The 20,500-nt window shown below is 45.6% G+C and overlaps 1 protein-coding gene across 1 annotated transcript; it reads left to right on the forward strand.

Annotated features, from left to right (window-relative positions):
• The first annotated feature begins 5,667 nt into the window (after positions 1–5,667).
• Positions 5,668–20,362, forward strand: LOC135557687 (very long chain fatty acid elongase 4-like). The gene is made up of 7 exons (XM_064991203.1): positions 5,668–5,885; positions 11,822–11,914; positions 14,129–14,316; positions 14,856–14,936; positions 19,175–19,346; positions 19,557–19,684; positions 19,882–20,362. The coding sequence occupies exons 2-7, from the start codon at positions 11,848–11,850 to the stop codon at positions 20,164–20,166; spliced, it is 921 nt and encodes a 306-aa protein (XP_064847275.1). The 5' UTR covers positions 5,668–5,885; positions 11,822–11,847; the 3' UTR covers positions 20,167–20,362.
• Positions 20,363–20,500: the final 138 nt, after the last annotated feature.

A 20,500-nucleotide genomic window follows, 5' to 3' on the forward strand; every position in this document is an offset into this window, starting at 1 on the left:
TTGTCTCGTTGTGTGTCCTGCGCCCCGTATTTGTTGGGCTTATTATTTTGTTGTGCCTGAGTAAAGCACTTAACCTCAGTGGAACTCTCTCTGCATCTGATTCCTGCACCCACCTAGTCGCGCGTGACACATTTTTCAAGCAAAGGTCTTTGATTAAGGGAGTATGCAAGTACGCTTGTTTGGTTCGGCTAGCCGAGTTCACCTAGGCGCCAGCCGCACTGAAGCATGCCGACGCCTTTATTCAGCCCACTATCTGATGCTCTCCCCAGTCTGCAGACCTCCCAGCGGGCATTTGAACAGGTGTCACGGTGCGGTTGCTATCAAGTGTTTGTGTCTGTTCTTGGAGCCCAAACACTGCAGCCTGCGTGTAGTATCTGAGAATTGATGTTTGTTTGGTTTGGCAGCGGTGCTGAGGCAGAGCCAGTAATGAATGCTGTATATGGTCGATTGACAGTGAGAGCAGGTGGATCTATGGAACTTTTTATTTCTCTCACACTGATACACACAAATAAACAATATCTCTCTTGCCCCCTCTTCTCTTTTTCTCATGTATTGACTATCACCGTCTCTCTCTCTCTTTCTCTCTCTCTCTTTCTCTCTCTCTCTCTTTCTCTCTCTCTCTCTTTCTCTCTCTCTCTCTTTCTCTCTTTCTCTCTCTCTCTCTCTCTCTCTTTCTCTCTTTCTCTCTTTCTCTCTCTGTCTTTCAGTCTCTCACACACACACATACACACACAGTGCTGTAGAGCCCTGCTGTTGGCTCTTGTGCTTGGCCCAGTAAACAGATTCCTGCATCAGATTACTGAGGGGAAATTAGAGAGATGTGTTCCTCAGGATCATCATGCAACACAGAAACACTGTGACCCTTGAAAGTGCTGCTTCCTCCTTCCTCTCCTCTCCTCTCCTGTCCTCCCTACACTCATCTTCACAGAGGAAGGTGCAGGCAGTGTGTGTGTGTGTGTGTGTGTGTGTGTGTGTGTGTGTGTGTGTGTGTGTGTGTGTGTGTGTGTGTGTGTGTGTGTGTGTGTGTGTGTGTGCGTGCGTGCGTGCGTGCGTGCGTGCGTGCGTATAGGTGTGGTTATCTAAGTAGAACTAATTGTGTCAGTGCAGCAGTGAAAATACAGTAGGATGTCAATATTTTACTTTCAATCAAATTAATTCAATGGAATCTTGGGCAGAAACTTGAGAATATTGAATATTCTGTGCAATAATTACCATGAGCCTACTGTCAGTGGTGTAAAGTACTTAAGTAAAAATACTTGAAAGTACTACTTAAGTAGTTTTTTGGTGGTATCTGTATTTTACTTTACTATTTATATTTTTGCCAATTTTTACTTTTACTTCACTACATTCCTGAAGAAAAGAATGTACTTTTTACTCCATACATTTTACCTGACACCCAAAAGTATTAGCTACATTTTGACAGGAAAAGGGTCCAATGCACACACTTATCAAGAGAACATCCCTGGTCATCAAATCAAATCAAATGTATTTATATAGCCCTTCGTACATCAGCTGATATCTCAAAGTGCTGTACAGACACCCAGCCTGAAACCACAAACAGCAAGCAATGCAGGTGTAGAAGCACGGTGGCTAGGAAAAACTCCCTAGAAAAGCCAAAACCTAGGAAGAAACCTAGAGAGGAACCAGGCTATGTGGGGTGGCCAGTCCTCTTCTGGCTGTGCCGGGTGGAGATTATAACAGAACATGGCCAAGATGTTCAAATGTTCATAAATGACCAGCATGGTCCAATAATAATAAGGCAGAACAGTTGAAACTGGAGCAGCAGCACGGCCAGGTGGACTGGGGACAGCAAGGAGTCATCATGTCAGGTAGTCCTGTGGCATGGTCCTAGGGCTCAGGTCCTCCAAGAGAAAGAAAGAGAGAGAGAAAGAGAATTAGAGAGAGCACACTTAAATTCACACAGGACACCAAATAGGACAGGAGAAGTACTCCAGATATAACAAACTGACCCTAGCCCCCCGACACATGAACTACTGCAGCATAAATACTGGAGGCTGAGTCAGGAGGGGTCAGGAGACACTGTGGCCCCATCCGAGGACACCCCCAAACAGGGCCAAACAGGAAGGATATAACCCCACCCAATTGCCAAAGCATAGCCCCCATACCACTAGAGGTCATCCCTACTGCCTCTGATCTGGCGGACTCACTAAACACAAATGTTTCATTTGTAAAGTATGTCAGAGTGTTGGAGTGTGCCCCTGACTATCCGTCAATAAAAAATAGAAATAAAATTGTGCCGTCGGGTTTGCTTAATATAAGGAATTTTTAAATGGTTCATACATTTTAGCAATTCCATTTACTTTCACTTACTTAAGTCATATTCTATCTTTACTTTTACTCAAGAATGACAATAAAGTACTTTTTCCACCACTGCCTAAAAAAAGAAAACTTTAGGTTACATCAGAGAATGTAGGCCAGAGGAAGCTCTCTTCTGTAACCAACAAGTAAAGCTGTGTTGTATCTAATGATGGTGTGACACTTCCACCTAGCGGTGAATTCAAAATATATCTCAATGTTGACCACCTCAGTGACTGGACTATAGGACACACTCTAAAGACTAATTGATAGGCTAATGGTTTGACACACTATGGGACATTGGCACATACCCAAAATCTACTTACAGCCACAGACCTATAGCCTACAATAGCAACTGGAGACAGAATACACACATTTGTTGTATGAAGCATCTCCTCTACCCAAATTAAGCGATAATAGAATCACTAAGCTATTTATATTTCTGATTAAAAAAATGCCTCGTATAGCCTATTCTTGGTATAAATGAAAGTCCAAATCTGCGATGACAATACTGACCATGTAGAATATCCTACTAATGGGTGTAATCAAGGCCAAAAAAGCAAATGCATTTGCAGCAAATGCATTTGTCCAGGAGGTTCCACACACGGTGCAACAGCAGAGATGCGCCCTTATATCAAGCTGTCAATCCCAAACCACCCCATCGCCAAACCAACTCGCTTGGCGGACCCTTGTTGTCACGTGTTGTTGACGAAACACTGAGGGTGACTTCCAGAGAGTGGAGAGGGGATCAATAAACACATCAACTTCGGAACACACTCTTGACTTGAATGATGCAATTCATGTTCTACTTTTAAATCATACAACTTTGAATGAACAAATCCCCTCTGTCTGTTTACAAATATAGAAACCTCAGTAACTGTTAAACATTTAATTTGGGAGGTATTTCATCTGTTTCATCTATTGTCAAGTCTCGAAATCAGACATGAACAAATGCACATGTCATATAATTAGGCACGCCTCCATTATTTTCTTTGAAATTGTGCAAACTCCAAACTCCAAACATTTATTAAACTGCATTGTTGGTTGAGGGCTTGTAAGTAAGCATTTCACAGTAAGGTCTACTACACCTGTTGTATTCGACGCATGTGACAAATAACATTTGATATGATTTGATTTGAACGGATAGCTCTTTGCTCTGAAGCCTACAGCATTGCTGGCTTGGTGGAGGAGAGTCATCGGTAACTGCATACATGGAGTGTGTCTAAAAGTGGGCGTGTCAACAGAACTGGGAGGATCAACAGAAGTGGGTGTATAGTAAGGGAAATAAATAATTGGGCAGATTTGTTGCCAATTAAGACCATTTGTGTGGCAGATTGGGCTGCACAACAAGTTGATTGATGACAACTGGAGAATTCTAGCTAAGCCTAACCATTCTCCTAACCTGCCACATGAATTATCCTAACCTGCTATGTAAAGATTAAACTGACCCGCAGTGCACCTGGCTATGGCCGTTCTAACCAATAATGGAGTGCTGATGTTACACCCATTGCTGTTGATCCACCCACTGATGTTACACCCATCACTGTTGATGAACCCACTGATGTTACACCCATCACTGTTGATGAACCCACTGATGTTACACCCATCACTGTTGATCCACACACTGATGTTACACCCATTGCTGTTGATCCACCCACTGATGTTACACCCATTGCTGTTGATGAACCCACTGATGTTACACCCATCACTGTTGATGAACCCACTGATGTTACACCCATCACTGTTGATGAACCCACTGATGTTACACCCATCACTGTTGATCCACACACTGATATTACACCCATCACTGTTGATGAACCCACTGATGTTACACCCATCACTGTTGATGAACCCACTGATGTTACACCCATCACTGTTGATCCACACACTGATGTTACACCCATTGCTGTTGATCCACCCACTGATGTTACACCCATTGCTGTTGATGAACCCACTGATGTTACACCCATCACTGTTGATGAATCCACTGATGTTACACCCATCACTGTTGATCCACACACTGATGTTACACCCATTGCTGTTGATCCACCCACTGATGTTACACCCATTGCTGTTGATGAACCCACTGATGTTACACCCATCACTGTTGATGAACCCACTGATGTTACACCCATCACTGTTGATGAACCCACTGATGTTACACCCATCACTGTTGATCCACACACTGATGTTACACCCATCACTGTTGATGAACCCACTGATGTTACACCCATCACTGTTGATGAACCCACTGATGTTACACCCATCACTGTTGATCCACACACTGATGTTACACCCATTGCTGTTGATCCACCCACTGATGTTACACCCATTGCTGTTGATGAACCCACTGATGTTACACCCATCACTGTTGATGAATCCACTGATGTTACACCCATCACTGTTGATCCACACACTGATGTTACACCCATCACTGTTGATGAACCCACTGATGTTACACCCATCACTGTTGATGAACCCACTGATGTTACACCCATCACTGTTGATCCACACACTGATGTTACACCCATTGCTGTTGATCCACCCACTGATGTTACACCCATTGCTGTTAATGAACCCACTGATGTTACACCCATCACTGTTGATGAACCCACTGATGTTACACCCATCACTGTTGATCCACCCACTGATGTTACACCCATTGCTGTTGATCCACCCACTCCTTTTGCAACGCTGACTTTCTGACACTCCAAGTAGGCAATTACCCATACTTGGTTAAAGTGGCTATCTGAGAGTCTTATCATTTTCCCTCCTTCAGCTTTGGGAGACTTGTGCAAATGGCAGAGGCACGCGTGAATTTGCAAATGGAGGGCCAAGGGAAAGGGAGTGATTTGCGATTCAGCTAGAGAATGATAGAGAAAGCGTCCCATTAGTTTCCATTATGGCGTCTGAGCGCACGGGCGGCGCCATTAAGGCAATCTCCATTTTGAAGTAGTCAATTTTCTTCATCACAATTGTCTGATCCATCCTGATGACCCGGTTGGACATGACTCCAACAGGGTCATCAGGAGGAATCAGTCAATAAGGTTGGAAGTCCCACCCAGTTGACTATATTGAAATGGTGGAAGCCCTCAATGGCGCTGCACATGCTAAATGACCCTTTGGCCACTAGAAGCCTTTGTCATTCTATATGGATTCAGCCAAGTTTTTGCTAAGATTCATTTCTAGTGGCTTCCCCATTCTCCTATCACTTGAAGAGGCTGAATAAGGGGACAGGGTGGAAGTTGATTATCTCTATCAAGCAAAGGGGCCAACAGTCTTTCCAGTCAGTGGAGCGGTCCCTGGAGTGCAATACCCGCATGCGCAGTGCCATCAGTCTCGTCGTGTATCCTGAAGATCGAAAACAGAGAAGATGAGCCTGAGCACCCAACACGGAACTCATGCATGATTTCCGCTTGCCTTTTGTAGTTTTTGCCTAATTCGGGGTTGATGTCGAATTGTCCAGCAGTGTTGGAGATCAACAGCTATAACGGCAGAATACGTTAATTTAAAGGTGTTGGGCATCACATTGCACCGGATGTCAATACACGCACCTAAATCTCGAAAAGGTATGTAGATATGTATTTTTTCTCCATTATAATGAAGTGGTTAATACCGAAATAAAAACCGTGTGCTTAGGCTATCAGTCTTTATATAGGACATTTGGGGAACATATTAGTGCACAACCTTGGAAAGTGTAGGCTTAGTCTTGTTTAATTAGTCATGAGCTGCTTTGAGGAATTGAACCGTTACATTCTGTTTCGTTCGTTCATTACTTTTATTCCATTTGGCCTACTCCCTCCTCCTTAAAAAACGATGAACTTCTATGTGAGCGTGCATGACAGATGGCAATAATGTAGCCCGTAAATAGACTTGGCGGAAAGAAACTAGCACGTTGTTAGAATAAGATGGGTGGCACATAGGAACGAACGCACTGGATACAGCCTATAAGATGTGTCTATAAAGTGTTTAGAGACTATTTTCATTATATTTTCCTACGAATGTGTGTCGAATGGGTGTCCGAATGGGTGTCCTAAAGTTTTTGTATGAATTGTTAACCACATAATTTCCCCTGTTCAATCAACCACATTTTGACAATCCCCTGTCGCCCTGCGAATGTGGGTCGTCCGGCATTTGCACTTACATCTAAGCTCGTAGATCAATTGGATTTAAGCCTCTTGAGTGCTCCGCCCGAAACCTGCTGACACGCCCGGGGTCTTTGTGTGCGATCATGCCCGTTTCCATGGGCGACCGGGTCTATTCGCTGGGTGACGTTTTTTCTCCTTCCATCCCCTCCTTTCCTCTTCCGTTTTGAAAACAAAACTAAACCCCCATTGTCAGTGAATGTATATGTTTTTTCAGGGTCCACCCAAACTTCCCAATATATTTTCACAAATTCATTAGGCCTAACATGATCTATATGCACATGAGATGGTTCTAGTGTATGGTTCTTTAGTGCATGTTATTATAATAATATAACATTAACTTTATTTGTATATTGCTTTTCAATAAAAGTATCAAAGTGCTTCATGTCATAAAATATCAAATACAAGTACTAACAAAGTAATAAAAACAAGAGGAACATCTTTAGGCCTCTGCAATCTCATCTGTGGCGACTGTTATTGAACTGATCCACTGGATGAATAATAGATTAATAAATGGACACCTGTTGTAAGATGGATAGGGATAGGCCTATGCTGCAATTATTTAACGTTGTTCTCCATAGCTCATATGTTACGCATCAACTCAAATCATGCTAGAGTGGCACACTAACGTTTGTCGTCGGGAGAAAGAGAGGACCAAGGACCAGCGTGGTAAGTATTCATTGTAATTTAATAAAGAATGAATACTGAATCAAAAACAATACACGACAAACGAACAGTCCTGAACGGTGCAACAAAACACAGAATAGAAAATAAACACCCACAACTCAAAAGTGAAACCAGGCTACCTGTTACTGCTTCTAGGAATAGTGGATGGAGGAGTCAGGTGCAGAGAGCAGGTTAGTTCCAAACGTGGATCTTTATTCCAAAGACAGTGAAAACGGACATGCCAAACACAAGGGCGCATGAAATAACCCGTCCAAACAAACAGGACGAAAACTGTCCGGGAAAATAGAGACCACAAAATAATCCAACACCATGAACAGAGAACAAGCCCGCACAATAGCCAGCGGGCCTAGTCCCCTTAAATAGCCTACAAACAAAACTGAACTCAAAACAGGTGTAACCAATTAGACCAAACTAACAGAAAAAAAAGGGAATCAATAGCAGCTAGCAGGCCGGCGACGACGACCACCGAGCGCCGCCCGAACAGGAATAGGCACCATCTTCGGCGGAATTCGTGACAGTAACCCCCCCGACGCGCGGCTCCCGCAGCGCGCCAACCCCGGCTTCAAGGACGACCCGGGGGGCAAGGCGCAGGGCGATCCGGATGGAGGCGGTGGAAATCCCTCAAGAGGGTAGGATCCCTCCCCGGTACTCAGCACCTCTCCTCCGGACCGTACCCCTCCCTGTCCACGAGGTACTGCAGGCCCCTCACCCGGTGTCTCGAGTCCAGAATAGCTCGTACTGTGTACACCGGAGACCCCTCGATGTTCAGAGGGTGCGGAGGGACCTCCGGTACCTCACCTTCTTGTAGGGGACCAACTACCACCGGCCTGAGGAGAGACACATGAAACAAGGGGTTAATGCGATAGTAAGAGGGAAGTTGCAATCTATAACACACCTTGTTTATCCTCCTCAGGACTTTGAATGGCCCCACACACTGCGGCCCCAGCTTCCGGCAGGGCAGGCGGAGGGGCAGGTTTCGGGTCGAGTACCAGGCCCTGTCCCCTGGTGCAAACACAGGGGTCTCACTGCGGTGGCGGTCAGCGCTCTTTTTCTGCCGTTCCCTGGCCTGCCTGAGAGAATCCTGGACTGCCCACCAGGTCTCTCTAGAGTGCTGTACCCACTACTCCACCGCAGGAGCTTCGGTCTGACTCTGATGCCACGGAGCCAGGACCGGCTGGTAGCCCAGTACATATTCTAATGGCGATATGTTCGTGATGAGTGACGGAGTGAGTTCTGGGCCAACTCTGCCCACGGGACGTACCTCGCCCACTCTCCTGGCCGGTCCTGGCAATACGACCTCAGAAACCTACCCACTTCCTGGTTTACTCTCTCCACCTGCCCATTACTCTCGGGGTGATAACCAGAGGTAAGGCTGACCGAGACCCCCAGACGCTCCATAAACGCCCTCCAAACCCGGGACGTGAACTGGGTACCTCGATCAGATGCGATGTCCTCGGAACCCCGTAATGCTGGAAGACGTGGGTAAATAGAGCCTCCGCAGTCTGTAGGGCTGTAGGGAGACCAGGCAATGGGAGGAGACGGCAGGACTTAGAGAACCGTTCCACAACGACCAGATCGGTAGTGTTCCCCTGAGATGGGGGAAGATCAGTAAGAAAATCTACCGAGAGATGAGACCATGGCCGTTGTGGAACCGGGAGGGGTTGTAACTTCCCTCTAGGCAGATGCCTAGGAGCCTTACTCTGAGCGCATACCGAACAGGAGGAGACAGAGCTTCACGTCCTTAGCTAAGGTGGGCCACCAGTATTTCCCCCTAAGACCCCGCACTGTCCTCGCAATCCCCGGATGACCCGAAGAAGGCAGTGTGTGAGCCCACCAAATGAATTTATCACGGACACCAAGCGGCACATACCAACGACCGGTCGGACACTGTGAAGGCGCAGGTTCAACCCTCAATGCCCGCTCGATGTCCGCGTCCACCTCCCATACCACCGGGGCCACCAGCCAAGAGGCTGGAAGGATGGGAGTAGGATCGATTGGACCGGTCCTCGGTGTCATAGAGACGGGACAGCGCGTCAGCCCTAGTGTTAAGGAAACCTGGTCTATAAGAGATCGTAAATCTAAAGCGTGTAAAGAACATGGCCCACCTAGCCTGACGTGGATTCAGTCTCCTCGCCGCTCGAATATACTCCAGATTGCGGTGGTCAGTCCAGATGAGGAAAGGGTGTTTAGCCCCCTCAAGCCAGTGTCTCCACACCTTCAGGGCTTTTACCATACCTAGGAACTCCCGGTCCCCCACATCATAGTTCCGCTCCGCCGGACCCAGCTTCTTAGAAAAGAAAGCGCAGGGACGGAGCTTCGGTGGCATGCCCGAGCGCTGTGACAGCACGGCTCCAACCCCAGCCTTGGACGCATCCACCTCCACTATGAATGCTAACGAAGGGTCCGGATGCGCCAACACGGGAGCTTCAGTAAACAGCACCTTCAACCGGTTGAAGGCTCCATCTGCCTTGGCCGACCACCGTAGACACACCGCCCCCTCCATCAGCAATGAGGTAATGGGCGCCGCCACTTGGCCAAAACCCTGGATAAACCTCCGGTAGTAATTGGCAAACTCTAAAAACCGCAGCACCTCCTTTACCGTGGTTGGAGTTGGCCAATTACGCACGCCGTTAACGAGGTCACACTCCATCACCACCCCCGAGGTGGAAATGCAATAACCCAGGAAGGAAAAGGCTTGTTTGGAGAACACACATTTCTCAGCCTTGACGTGTAGGTCATGCTCCAGCAGTCGCCCAAGGACCTTGCACACCAGGGAGATTCAACCCATACGGCATGACGAGGTACTCATAGTGGCCTGATGTGGTACTAAACGCTGTTTTCCACTCGTCTCCTCCCTGAATACGCATCAGATTATACGCGCTCCTGAGGTCCAGTTTTATGAAGAAACGCGCTCCGTGGAATGATTCCACCGCCGTAGCGATGAGAGGTAGTGGATAACTAAATCCCACTGTGATCGAATTGAGACCTCGATAATCAATGCACGGACGCAGTCTTCCCTCCTTTTTCCTCACAAAAAAGAAACTAGAGGAGACGGGTGACATGGAGGGCCGAATGTACCCCTGTCTCAGAGCTTCCGTGACATATGTCTCCATAGCCAACGTCTCCTCCTGTGACAATGGGTACACGTGACTCCTTGGAAGTGCAGCGTTCTCCTGGAGGTTTATCACGCAATCCCACCGTCGATGGGGTGGTAATTTGGTCGCCTTTTTCTTACTAAAAGCGATAGCCAAATCGGCATATTCTGGGGCAATGCGCACGGTGGAAACCTGGTCTGGACTCTCCACCATCGTGGCACCGATGGAAACTCCTATACACCTACCTGAACACTCGTCTGACCACCCCTGAAGAGCCCCCTGTCTCCAGGAAATTAGGGGGTAGCCAGCGGGCCTAGTGCCCTTAAATAGCGGGCCTAGTGCCCTTAAATAGCCTACAAAACAAAACTTAACTCAAAACAGGTGTAACCAATTAGACCAAACTAACAGAAACAAAAGAAAGGGAATCAATGGCAGCTAGTAGGCCGGCGACGACGACCGCCGAGCGCCGCCCGATCAGGAAGAAACACCATCGTCGGCGGGATTCGTGACACTACCTAAGTATGATTCTCAATCAGGGACAACGATTGACAGCTGCCTCTGATTGAGAACCATAGCAGGCCGAACACAGAAAATCCCAAATTATAGAATAAAGAACATAGACAACCCACCCAACTCACACCCTGACCATACAAAAACAAAGACATAATAAAAGAACTAAGGTCAGAACGTGACACACTCATTTGTCAACTTTTTAATCAGTGTTTGTTTCCTAATCTTGTTGCAGAATGGGTAACCCTAGGGATGGAACAACCACACACATATAGACCTACAGGCATGTGTGTGGAGACAGAAAGAGAGAGAGAGACCCTCTTATGAACATTGATCCCTCATCTCTTATCCTCCGTAATGAACTTAAACTGCTTTTATGGCAGCGACCGGCCAGGTCTTTCACAGGTCTCTTATGCATGTTAGCATTACCAGCAGCTAGCTAGCGCCTCGTGTCACACAGTGACAGCTGTGTAGGGGGTTGGGGAGGCACCCCGCCTTATTAATGGTTGGACAAACACTGATCAGTTGTTCAGTCCTCTTTCAGATCTGTGCAATTAGTGTGAGGCTGGAAATAAACCCTGCACAAACAGTTTAGACCAGGGAATGTTCTTACCAATTGGATTTCATTTGCAGAGTTTGGCAAACTCAGGTTATTGAACTTGATGGGCAGCATGAAAACTTAGTGCTGCACATGGGGGATGTGTGAAACCTACTCCTTAGAGTGAAGTGTCCCCACTTGCACTAGTGGATAGCTAGTGTTTTGCATGGCGGCGACTGGTAAGACACTTCAGGAGGGCAGTCACGCGTGCTTGCAAGGCACAGGTCCTGGGTTCGAGCCTCGGTTTGAGCCATTTCAGGAGAAAGTGGTACTCACTAAACAAGCAGCGTGACATTCTTTACATTAGAACCAAATGTTATGTTAAGGTTTTCAACTATCTAAAGGGGCTAATTACATTTCTTGTCTAGCTTTCTTTACGCTAACACACCTGCTCCATTTCCCAGATGAACTCACTTAAAAGTGAGCTCAAGTAGTCTGTCATGAAGTTTCTCCTCTATCTCTCACTGCAGCATAAGCAGGAAATCCAGACGCAGTCATGGAAGCTCTCACCCACTTTATGAATGACACGGTAGAGTTCTACAGATGGAGCCTTACTATAGCAGGTGAGTTAGTGTTGATCTCTCTTCTCTCACATAGCAGGGTCAGTCTGCTAATGTAACCACACACATGCACATAAACACAGGTACACCACACACACATACAGTACCAGTCAAAAGTTTTGACACCCCAACTCATTCAAGGGTTTTTTACTATATTGTACATTGTAGAATAATGGTAAAGACATCAAAACTATGAAATAACATGTAAGGAATCATGTAGTAACCAAAAAAGTATTAAACCAATCAAAATATATTTTATATTTGGGATTCTTCAAAGTAGGCGCCCTTTGCCTTGATGACAGCTTTGCACCCTCTTGGCATTCTCTCAACCAGCTTCATGAGGTAGTCACCTGGAATGCATTTCAATTATCAGGTGTGCCTTGTTAAAAGTTCATTTGTGGAATTTCTTTCCTTCTTAATGCGTTTGACCCAATCAGTTGTGTTGTGACAAAGAAGGGATGGTATACAGAAGATAGCCCTGTTTGGTAAAATACCAAGTCCATATTATTGCCAGAACAGAGAGAAACGACAGTCCATCATTACTTTAAGACATGAAGGTCAGTCAATCTGTAAAACTTCTGGAATTTTGAAAGTTTCTTCAAGTGCAGTCGCAAAAACCATCAAGCGCTATGATGAAACTGGCTCTCATGAGGACTGCCACAGGAAAGGAAGACCCAGAGTTACCTCTGCTGCAGAGGATAAGTTCATTAGAGTTACCAGCCACAGAAATTGCAGCCCAAATAAATACTTCACGGAGTTCAACTAACAGATACATCTCAACATCAACTGTTCAGAGGAGACTGCATGAATCAGGGCTTCATGGTCGAATTGCTGCAATGAAACCACTACTAAAGGACACCAATAAGAAGAAGAGACTTGCTTGGGCCAAGAAACATGGGCAATGGACATTAGACCGGTGGAAATCTGTCCTTTGGTCTGATGAGTCCAAATTTGAGATATTTGGTTCCAACTGCCGTGTCTTAGTGAGATGCAGAGTAGGTGAACAGATGATCTCCATATGTGTAGTTCACACCGTGAAGCATGGAGGAGGAGGTGTAATGGTGTGGGGGTTCTTTGCTGGTGACACCGTCTGTGATTTATTTAGAATTCAAGGCACACTTAACCAGCATGGCTTCCACAGCATTCTGCGGAGATACACCATCCCATCTGGTTTGCACTTAGTGGGACTATCATTTGTTTTTCAACAGGACAATGACTCAACACACCTCCAGGCTGTGTAAGGGTTATTTGACCAAGAAGAAGAGTGATGGAGTGCTGCAGCATATGCTCAGCATATGTGACTGTTGGAAAATAATTCCAGGTGAGGCTGGCTGAGAGAATGTCAAGAGTGTGCAAAGCTGTCATCAAGGCAAAGGGTGGCTATTTTGAAGAATCTCAAATATAAAATATATTTTGATTTGGTTAACACTTTTTTGGGTACCACATGATTCCATGTGTTATTTAATCGTTTTGATGTCTTCACTATTATTCTACAGTGTATAAAATAGTCCAAATAAAGAAAAACCCTTGAATGAGTAGGTGTGTCCACACTTTTGACTGGTACTTTACATACTACTGTTGACTGTGTCATGTGACCGTTAGAATGTTCTTTTTCATGTTTGTTTGACTAACCTAGAAAAAGTCTCCTTCTTTTCATTTGACTAACCTACACAGCACCCTCCAACAACACATAAGCACTGTAACTCCTATGGTTGTCCATATGTCTGCCTATGCTGTGTGTGTGGGTCAATCACTGTCTCAGCATTCAAATTGAATAGATATTTAAATAACTTTTTCAAATAACTATTTTTACAATACTCCAGTCCCACCTGTCTACACTAAACTCTATCTCAGTCTGTCTTCAGTTCATTGTCAGTGTTACCTTACATTGAAAGCTACACCTGTAGGCTACGTGCACTAACAGTGAGTGTGTGTGTGTGTGTGTGTGTGTGTGTGTGTGTGTGTGTGTGTGTGTGTGTGTGTGTGTGTGTGTGTGTGTGTGTGTGTGTGTGTGTGTGTGTGTGTGTGTGTGTGTGTGTGTGTGCAATACGATACACTATTAGCGCAATATGGAACTAGAGTTGAGTATATCCTCAAGACACCATTGGTGCAACATTATGTAGTCTTACATTCATACATTATGTGGTCTTACATGTGAGTGTCTGTTATAATGACCGGCTCTGACATTACCCCTTTCCTCTCCTGTCCCTCTTCCAGACAAGCGGGTGGAGAAATGGCCAATGATGTCATCGCCCGCCCCCACCCTGGCCATCAGCTGCCTGTACCTGCTCTTCCTGTGGGCGGGGCCTAAGTACATGCAGAATCGCGAGCCTTTCCAGCTCAGGAAGACCCTTATAGTGTACAACTTCAGTATGGTGATACTCAACTTTTACATCGCCAAAGAGGTAACCAGCTCCTTTCCTTTTTCAACAAAAGTAATTCAGGAAATGTTCCATTTCGTTTCAGGCCATGGTCTTTATGATTCCCAGTCCCAGTGTCAGTGTCTACAGACTAGAAAGGGCTTTAAAGTTGATAGCAATATGACACCTGCTCCAGTTAATGTATTGGTGGGCAAGGTTGAGCCATCACCAAATGGATGATGTAGCATGCCATATACCAACCCTGCCTGAACTCAATACCATACTTCCATACCATACCCAGCACTGCACCTGTCAAACATCCTCTACAGTTACATCTATATAGTCTTTTTAGAACTGTAGGCACAGAGGATACAGGGTCTCGGGCACAACTCCAATTCTCAAAGGCTACAGTACTGGTGCTTTTCCTTTCTCCCTGGAAATGTCTTTCACACGTCCAGGGGTAAATTGGTCTCTGTGGCCCTTGAGGACTGGTGTTGTGTATCTGTGGTCTAGAGGAAAGGGACTACCCCAAACATTGTGTACTTAACGTTGTGTCCCTAACATTGTATCCCTGTGGTCCTCAGCTCCTCCTGGGTGCGAGAGCAGCGGGATACAGCTACCTATGTCAACCTGTCAGCTATTCCAACGACGTCAACGAAGTCAGGGTGAGCAAACTTGACACACTACAGACATTCTCTTAATTTGATCACTCTGTTGTTGCAGAGTGTCGTGTCTGTGACTATCATTAAATGTGAAGACTTATTTTATCAAATCAATTCTATGTGTAATTATTATTGCGTAATTAAACTAATCATGTCAACTTTAATTAACTAGGAAGTCGGGGCACCACCGGAAAATGTTTATAGCGTCTCTATTTCCCAAATCGACTCTTAAGATATTTTCATATCTTATCAATTAGTCTTCTTTTAATGTATCATTATTACCTCATCAGTTCTCATTACTGAATGTCTCAAACCCTTGGATATCTGCACGAACCCTAGTCTCGAAACTGAATCTGCGATGTACATATTGGCTTAATTATTTATTTACTAAACAAATCACAGAAATACATAAACAAACAATATAGTTATTGGTTACTAACACAATGCATTGATAAGTCCCTAGTGGGCTAAACCGGTATGACGGCTTGGTAGATAATGGAAAGAGATGGTGACAGATAAAAAGCGGGACAGACAAAATGGATTCACTACACACAGTTGATTATTGTATTCATTGAAATGCTAATCCTAAACACCTGAACGGCCGCTCATTCAAAAATAATTTCAATGTATATATTTAAGCCCGTATGTCGTTGTTGTTTTGTCTGTTGGAATCGCCGGTCCGTCTGCTGGAGAGTCAGTTCATCAGAGAGTCTCTGTTTAACCTCCCCAGGAGTCACAATGTCTTTCGTAGTTGTCGCTTTCTCAGCGGCTCTGGATAGTGTCTGTTGTAATGGATACGTCAGGCATACAGATGGTTGTTGCATTGAATAGATGCTTCCGCGGTTGTTGTTATTCTCGCACTAGACTTACGTAATTTCCAGCTGCAGACTAGTAATTCTATGTCTAGGATTTGCTCTTATTCTGTAGTGATCTCTGTGTTCACTTGGGGCGGGACCACCGATTGAGGATAAGCTACAATGGAAAATAATTCTCATTTAGAATGCTAACATCACATTGTTGTCTTCACAAGAGTACCATTATACTCAGTCATTCATTCTAACAACAGTTAGATGCAAACCTCATAACTGGGAAGTGTGGACAAGCAGAGATATCCTTATTGTCCTCCTTATCGTCCTCCTTGTCCTACTACCTTTCCGTGATGTCACAGAATAAAACAACTTAAAAAAAATAAAAACATTTAGCCCTTTTTCTCCCCAATTTCGTGGTATCCAATTGTTTAGTAGCTACTATCTTGTCTATCTTGTCTCATCGCTTCAACTCCCGTACGGGCTCGAGAGAGACGAAGGTTGAAAGTCATGCGTCCTCCGATACACAACCCAACCAAGCCGCACTGCTTCTTAACACAGCGCCATCCAACCCGCAAGCAGAGATATCCTTATCGTTATCCTTATCGTCCTCCTTGTCCTATTTCCGTGATGTCACAGAATAAAACAACTATTTTTATTTTATTAACATTTTACCCCTTTTTCTCCCCAATTTCGTGGTATCCAATTGTTTAGTAGCTACTATCTTGTCTAATCGCTACAACTCCCGTACGGGCTCGGGAGAGACGAAGGTTGAAAGTCATGCGTCCTCCGATACACAACCCAACCAAGCCGCACTGCTTCTTAACACAGCCATCCAACCCGGAAGCCAGCCGCACCAATGTGTCAGAGGAAACACCGTGCACTGCACCCGGCCCGCCACAGGAGTTAATTATTCAAACTTTTGATGTCCAAGCGTCTCTCTGTGTTCCACAGTTTACATTCCAACCTCGAACACTACAGAGCACAGAGGCAGCATATTTTATGACAACCATAAAACAGCCGACTTCCAGCTCTCCCCCTCTACGAGAGAGAGCACGCTGTAGAGCGGACCCACTGTTACCTGATCCTTCAGATCATCACAGGAGAGTCATGACATTCCCCTCTACGAGAGAGAGCACGCTGTAGAGCGGACCCACTGTTACCTGATCCTTCAGATCATCACAGGAGAGTCATGACATTCCCCTCTACGAGAGAGAGCACGCTGTAGAGCGGACCCACTGTTACCTGATCCTTCAGATCGCCACAGGAGAGTCATGACATTCCCCTCTACGAGAGAGAGCACGCTGTAGAGCGGACCCACTGTTACCTGATCCTTCAGATCATCACAGGAGAGTCATGACATTCCCCTCTACGAGAGAGAGCACGCTGTAGAGCGGACCCACTGTTACCTGATCCTTCAGATCTTCACAGGAGAGTCATGACATTCCCCTCTACGAGAGAGAGCACGCTGTAGAGCGGACCCACTGTTACCTGATCCTTCAGATCATCACAGGAGAGTCATGACATTCCCCTCTACGAGAGAGAGCATGCTGTAGAGCGGACCCACTGTTACCTGATCCTTCAGATCGCCACAGGAGAGTTATGACATTCCCCTCTACGAGAGAGAGCATGCTGTAGAGCGGACCCACTGTTACCTGATCCTTCAGATCGTCACAGGAGAGTCATGACATTCCCCTCTACGAGAGAGAGCACGCTGTAGAGCGGACCCACTGTTACCTGATCCTTCAGATCTTCACAGGAGAGTCATGACATTCCCCTCTACGAGAGAGAGCACGCTGTAGAGCGGACCCACTGTTACCTGATCCATCAGATCGTCACAGGAGAGTCATGACATTCCCCTCTACGAGAGAGAGCACGCTGTAGAGCGGACCCACTGTTACCTGATCCTTCAGATTGCCACAGGAGAGTCATGACAAGAGAGCTTTCAAAAAAAAACATTGTATTCATGATTTAAAAAGGCTTCTTAAGTTTGTAATTTCCACTTAAACATTTCAGACTTGATTTCCCAAACAAAAAATGGAACAACACCTACTAAAATGTCCATGAATTATCATCCACATAATAATTCACATTTCTTGCTGCAGCAGCATTATTTTCCTGCTGTAAGAAACTGGTCAAATTAAGATAGTACATCTGTACACTCTTGCAATCGATTTGGTGGAAAGACAAAGAGCGAGAGCTTGTCTGGTCATTCTGTTCATAAGCCAGAAAAGACCAGACATGTTAGCCTTCTATCCATTTCTTATTGATACAGGCTGGGTCTCTGTATTTGAGGTGTAGAATGAGGTCCAGCTTTAGCAGCATGTGGTTCTCTGTAAGTCTAAGCAGCCGTGCTGTAATCTTATTGTAGACTATTACTCTATGTGTGTGTGTGTGTGTGTGTGTGTGTGTGTGTGTGTGTGTGTGTGTGTGTGTGTGTGTGTGTGTGTTTGTGTGTGTGTGTGTGTGCAAGAGAAAGAGAGAGGAAGAGTAGGAGAATGTCAGAGATAGATCTACGGTGATTCCAGGACAGAGGGGGTGTGACCTTTAACATAAAGGGGAGGAGTTATTAGGTCTCACCACTTCTGTCCCCGCCCATGGCATGATGGCATTACTGAGGGATAAGAGTGACACTCAGAGCACTGTGTGTGTGTGTGTGTGTGTGTGTGTGTGTGTGTGTGTGTGTGTGTGTATGTGTGTGTGTGTGTGTGAATTACAAAGGGATACGACAGAGAGAGAGTATGTTGGCGGGAGGTTGGTAATGGATAATGACAGGCTACTTTGTCCCATAGATAGTCTGACATACAAGAGGTTGAGCTCTACTTTCCCTATAGGGAACAAGCCAGCAACAAGCCTGATACATCCCTCAGTTAATCTCAGTTATCAGATTTTACAGTATCAAGCCAACATGCCATGTCATTCATCATTGACCCCTTTCATTGTCATCACCAATCCCCTATGGACGGAGTTGACGCTAACATTGTTGACTCTGACTTTAAAATTAGGCAGATGATCCAATCACCATCTGAGCATTCAAATTGAATAGATATTGAAATAACGTGTGAAAATAACTTTTTTTACAATACTCCTGGTCCCACCTTACACTACACTCTATCTCAGTATAATCTCTTCAGTACAATGTCAGTGTTACCTTACACTGAAAACTACACCTGTAGGTTACATGCACATGTGTGTGTCCTTGATACATATGTGTGTAGAGGATGCATGATGATGAGAGTGTGTGTGAAAAGCAAGGTGGCTACCTTTTGATCTCCATAATCCCAACCCAGTGGAATCCATAGAAACCTACAGAATCCTATTTAAAGTGTTTCAGGAAATTGTCTTTGAGACTCGTGTCTCTGAAACCAGATGGTTTTGAGCACCAATGATGTAATCTTGTGTTAAAGCTCACTCCCTCCCTCTTCCCGTTGGCAGATAGCGTCGGCTCTGTGGTGGTACTACATCTCTAAGGGAGTGGAGTATCTGGACACAGTGTTCTTCATCCTGAGGAAGAAGATCAACCAGGTCAGCTTCCTCCATGTCTACCATCACTGCACCATGTTCATCCTCTGGTGGATCGGAATCAAGTGGGTCCCTGGAGGACAATGTGAGTACCTGGGAGGTACATTGGCGTATTGTGTGTGTGTGTGTTCATGCATTTGTGTAGGGTGGGTGATTAAATGTTCACACCTGGATACACCAGGTTCATCTCTACCCTTCACTATCATACTGTTCTGAAATAGCATGCTAGAGCCACTCATAAGCAGCCCGACTTGTATCCCCTTGGAAATACCTTTATCCTTTAACCACCTCACAGCGTTCTTCGGAGCAGGAATAAACTCATCCATCCATGTCCTGATGTATGGGTACTATGGCCTGGCCGCTTTCGGACCCAAGATCCAGAAATTCCTCTGGTGGAAGAAATACCTGACCATTATTCAGATGGTAAGTCTACCTCTTGCTGTGGCCATAGCACAGCTGTTCAGGTAGTGTGTGATTGATACCGAAACACATCTTTGCATGTCAAAATATATTCCATTGTTTGGAGTGTGTGGTCTGACTCATTCATCACGGATTATATTGGGATTATTACATTTGGATTGAGCATGTCGGGTCTGTTGTGTGTTTTGTGTACGTCACAGATCCAGTTCCACGTGACCATTGGCCATGCCGGCCACTCCCTCTACACTGGCTGCCCATTCCCTGCCTGGATGCAGTGGGCCCTGATTGGCTACGCCGTCACCTTCATCATCCTATTCGGCAACTTTTACTACCAGACCTACCGACGCACCCCACGTTCTGCCCACAAGGCGACCAAGCCCATCACTAACGGTGTCTCCATGGCAACCAATGGCTACATCAAGCTACAGGAGGTAGAGGAAAATGGGCAGAAGCAGCAGAAAAAGGGAAGAGCGAAAAGGGAGTAAGGAGAAGGTGGAGAGGATGGAGGAAGCCTCTGTCAGACCAACACGAGGACCGTGGGGTGAAAAGGCAGAGGAGATAGGGGTGAAAGTTCAAAAGTCAAATGGGATTCCACCACCCCACTGCACCTGCAGGATGTTTCAAGGATGTGATTTGTGACCAATTTGTGTGTGTGTGTATGTGTGTGCGTGTGTGTGTGTGTGTGTGGGGGGGGGGGGGGGTTGATTTGGTGAGGTTTGTATTCTGGGATTTGGTAAGGTTTGGGTATGGAGAGATGGGGGTAGGAGGAGGGTGTTGGTTGTCTTTTTACAACAAAAGAAGATCGCTGCTCTTCATGTA

This window comes from Oncorhynchus masou, chromosome 16 (assembly GCF_036934945.1).
Source record: "Oncorhynchus masou masou isolate Uvic2021 chromosome 16, UVic_Omas_1.1, whole genome shotgun sequence".
NCBI lineage: Eukaryota > Metazoa > Chordata > Actinopteri > Salmoniformes > Salmonidae > Oncorhynchus > Oncorhynchus masou.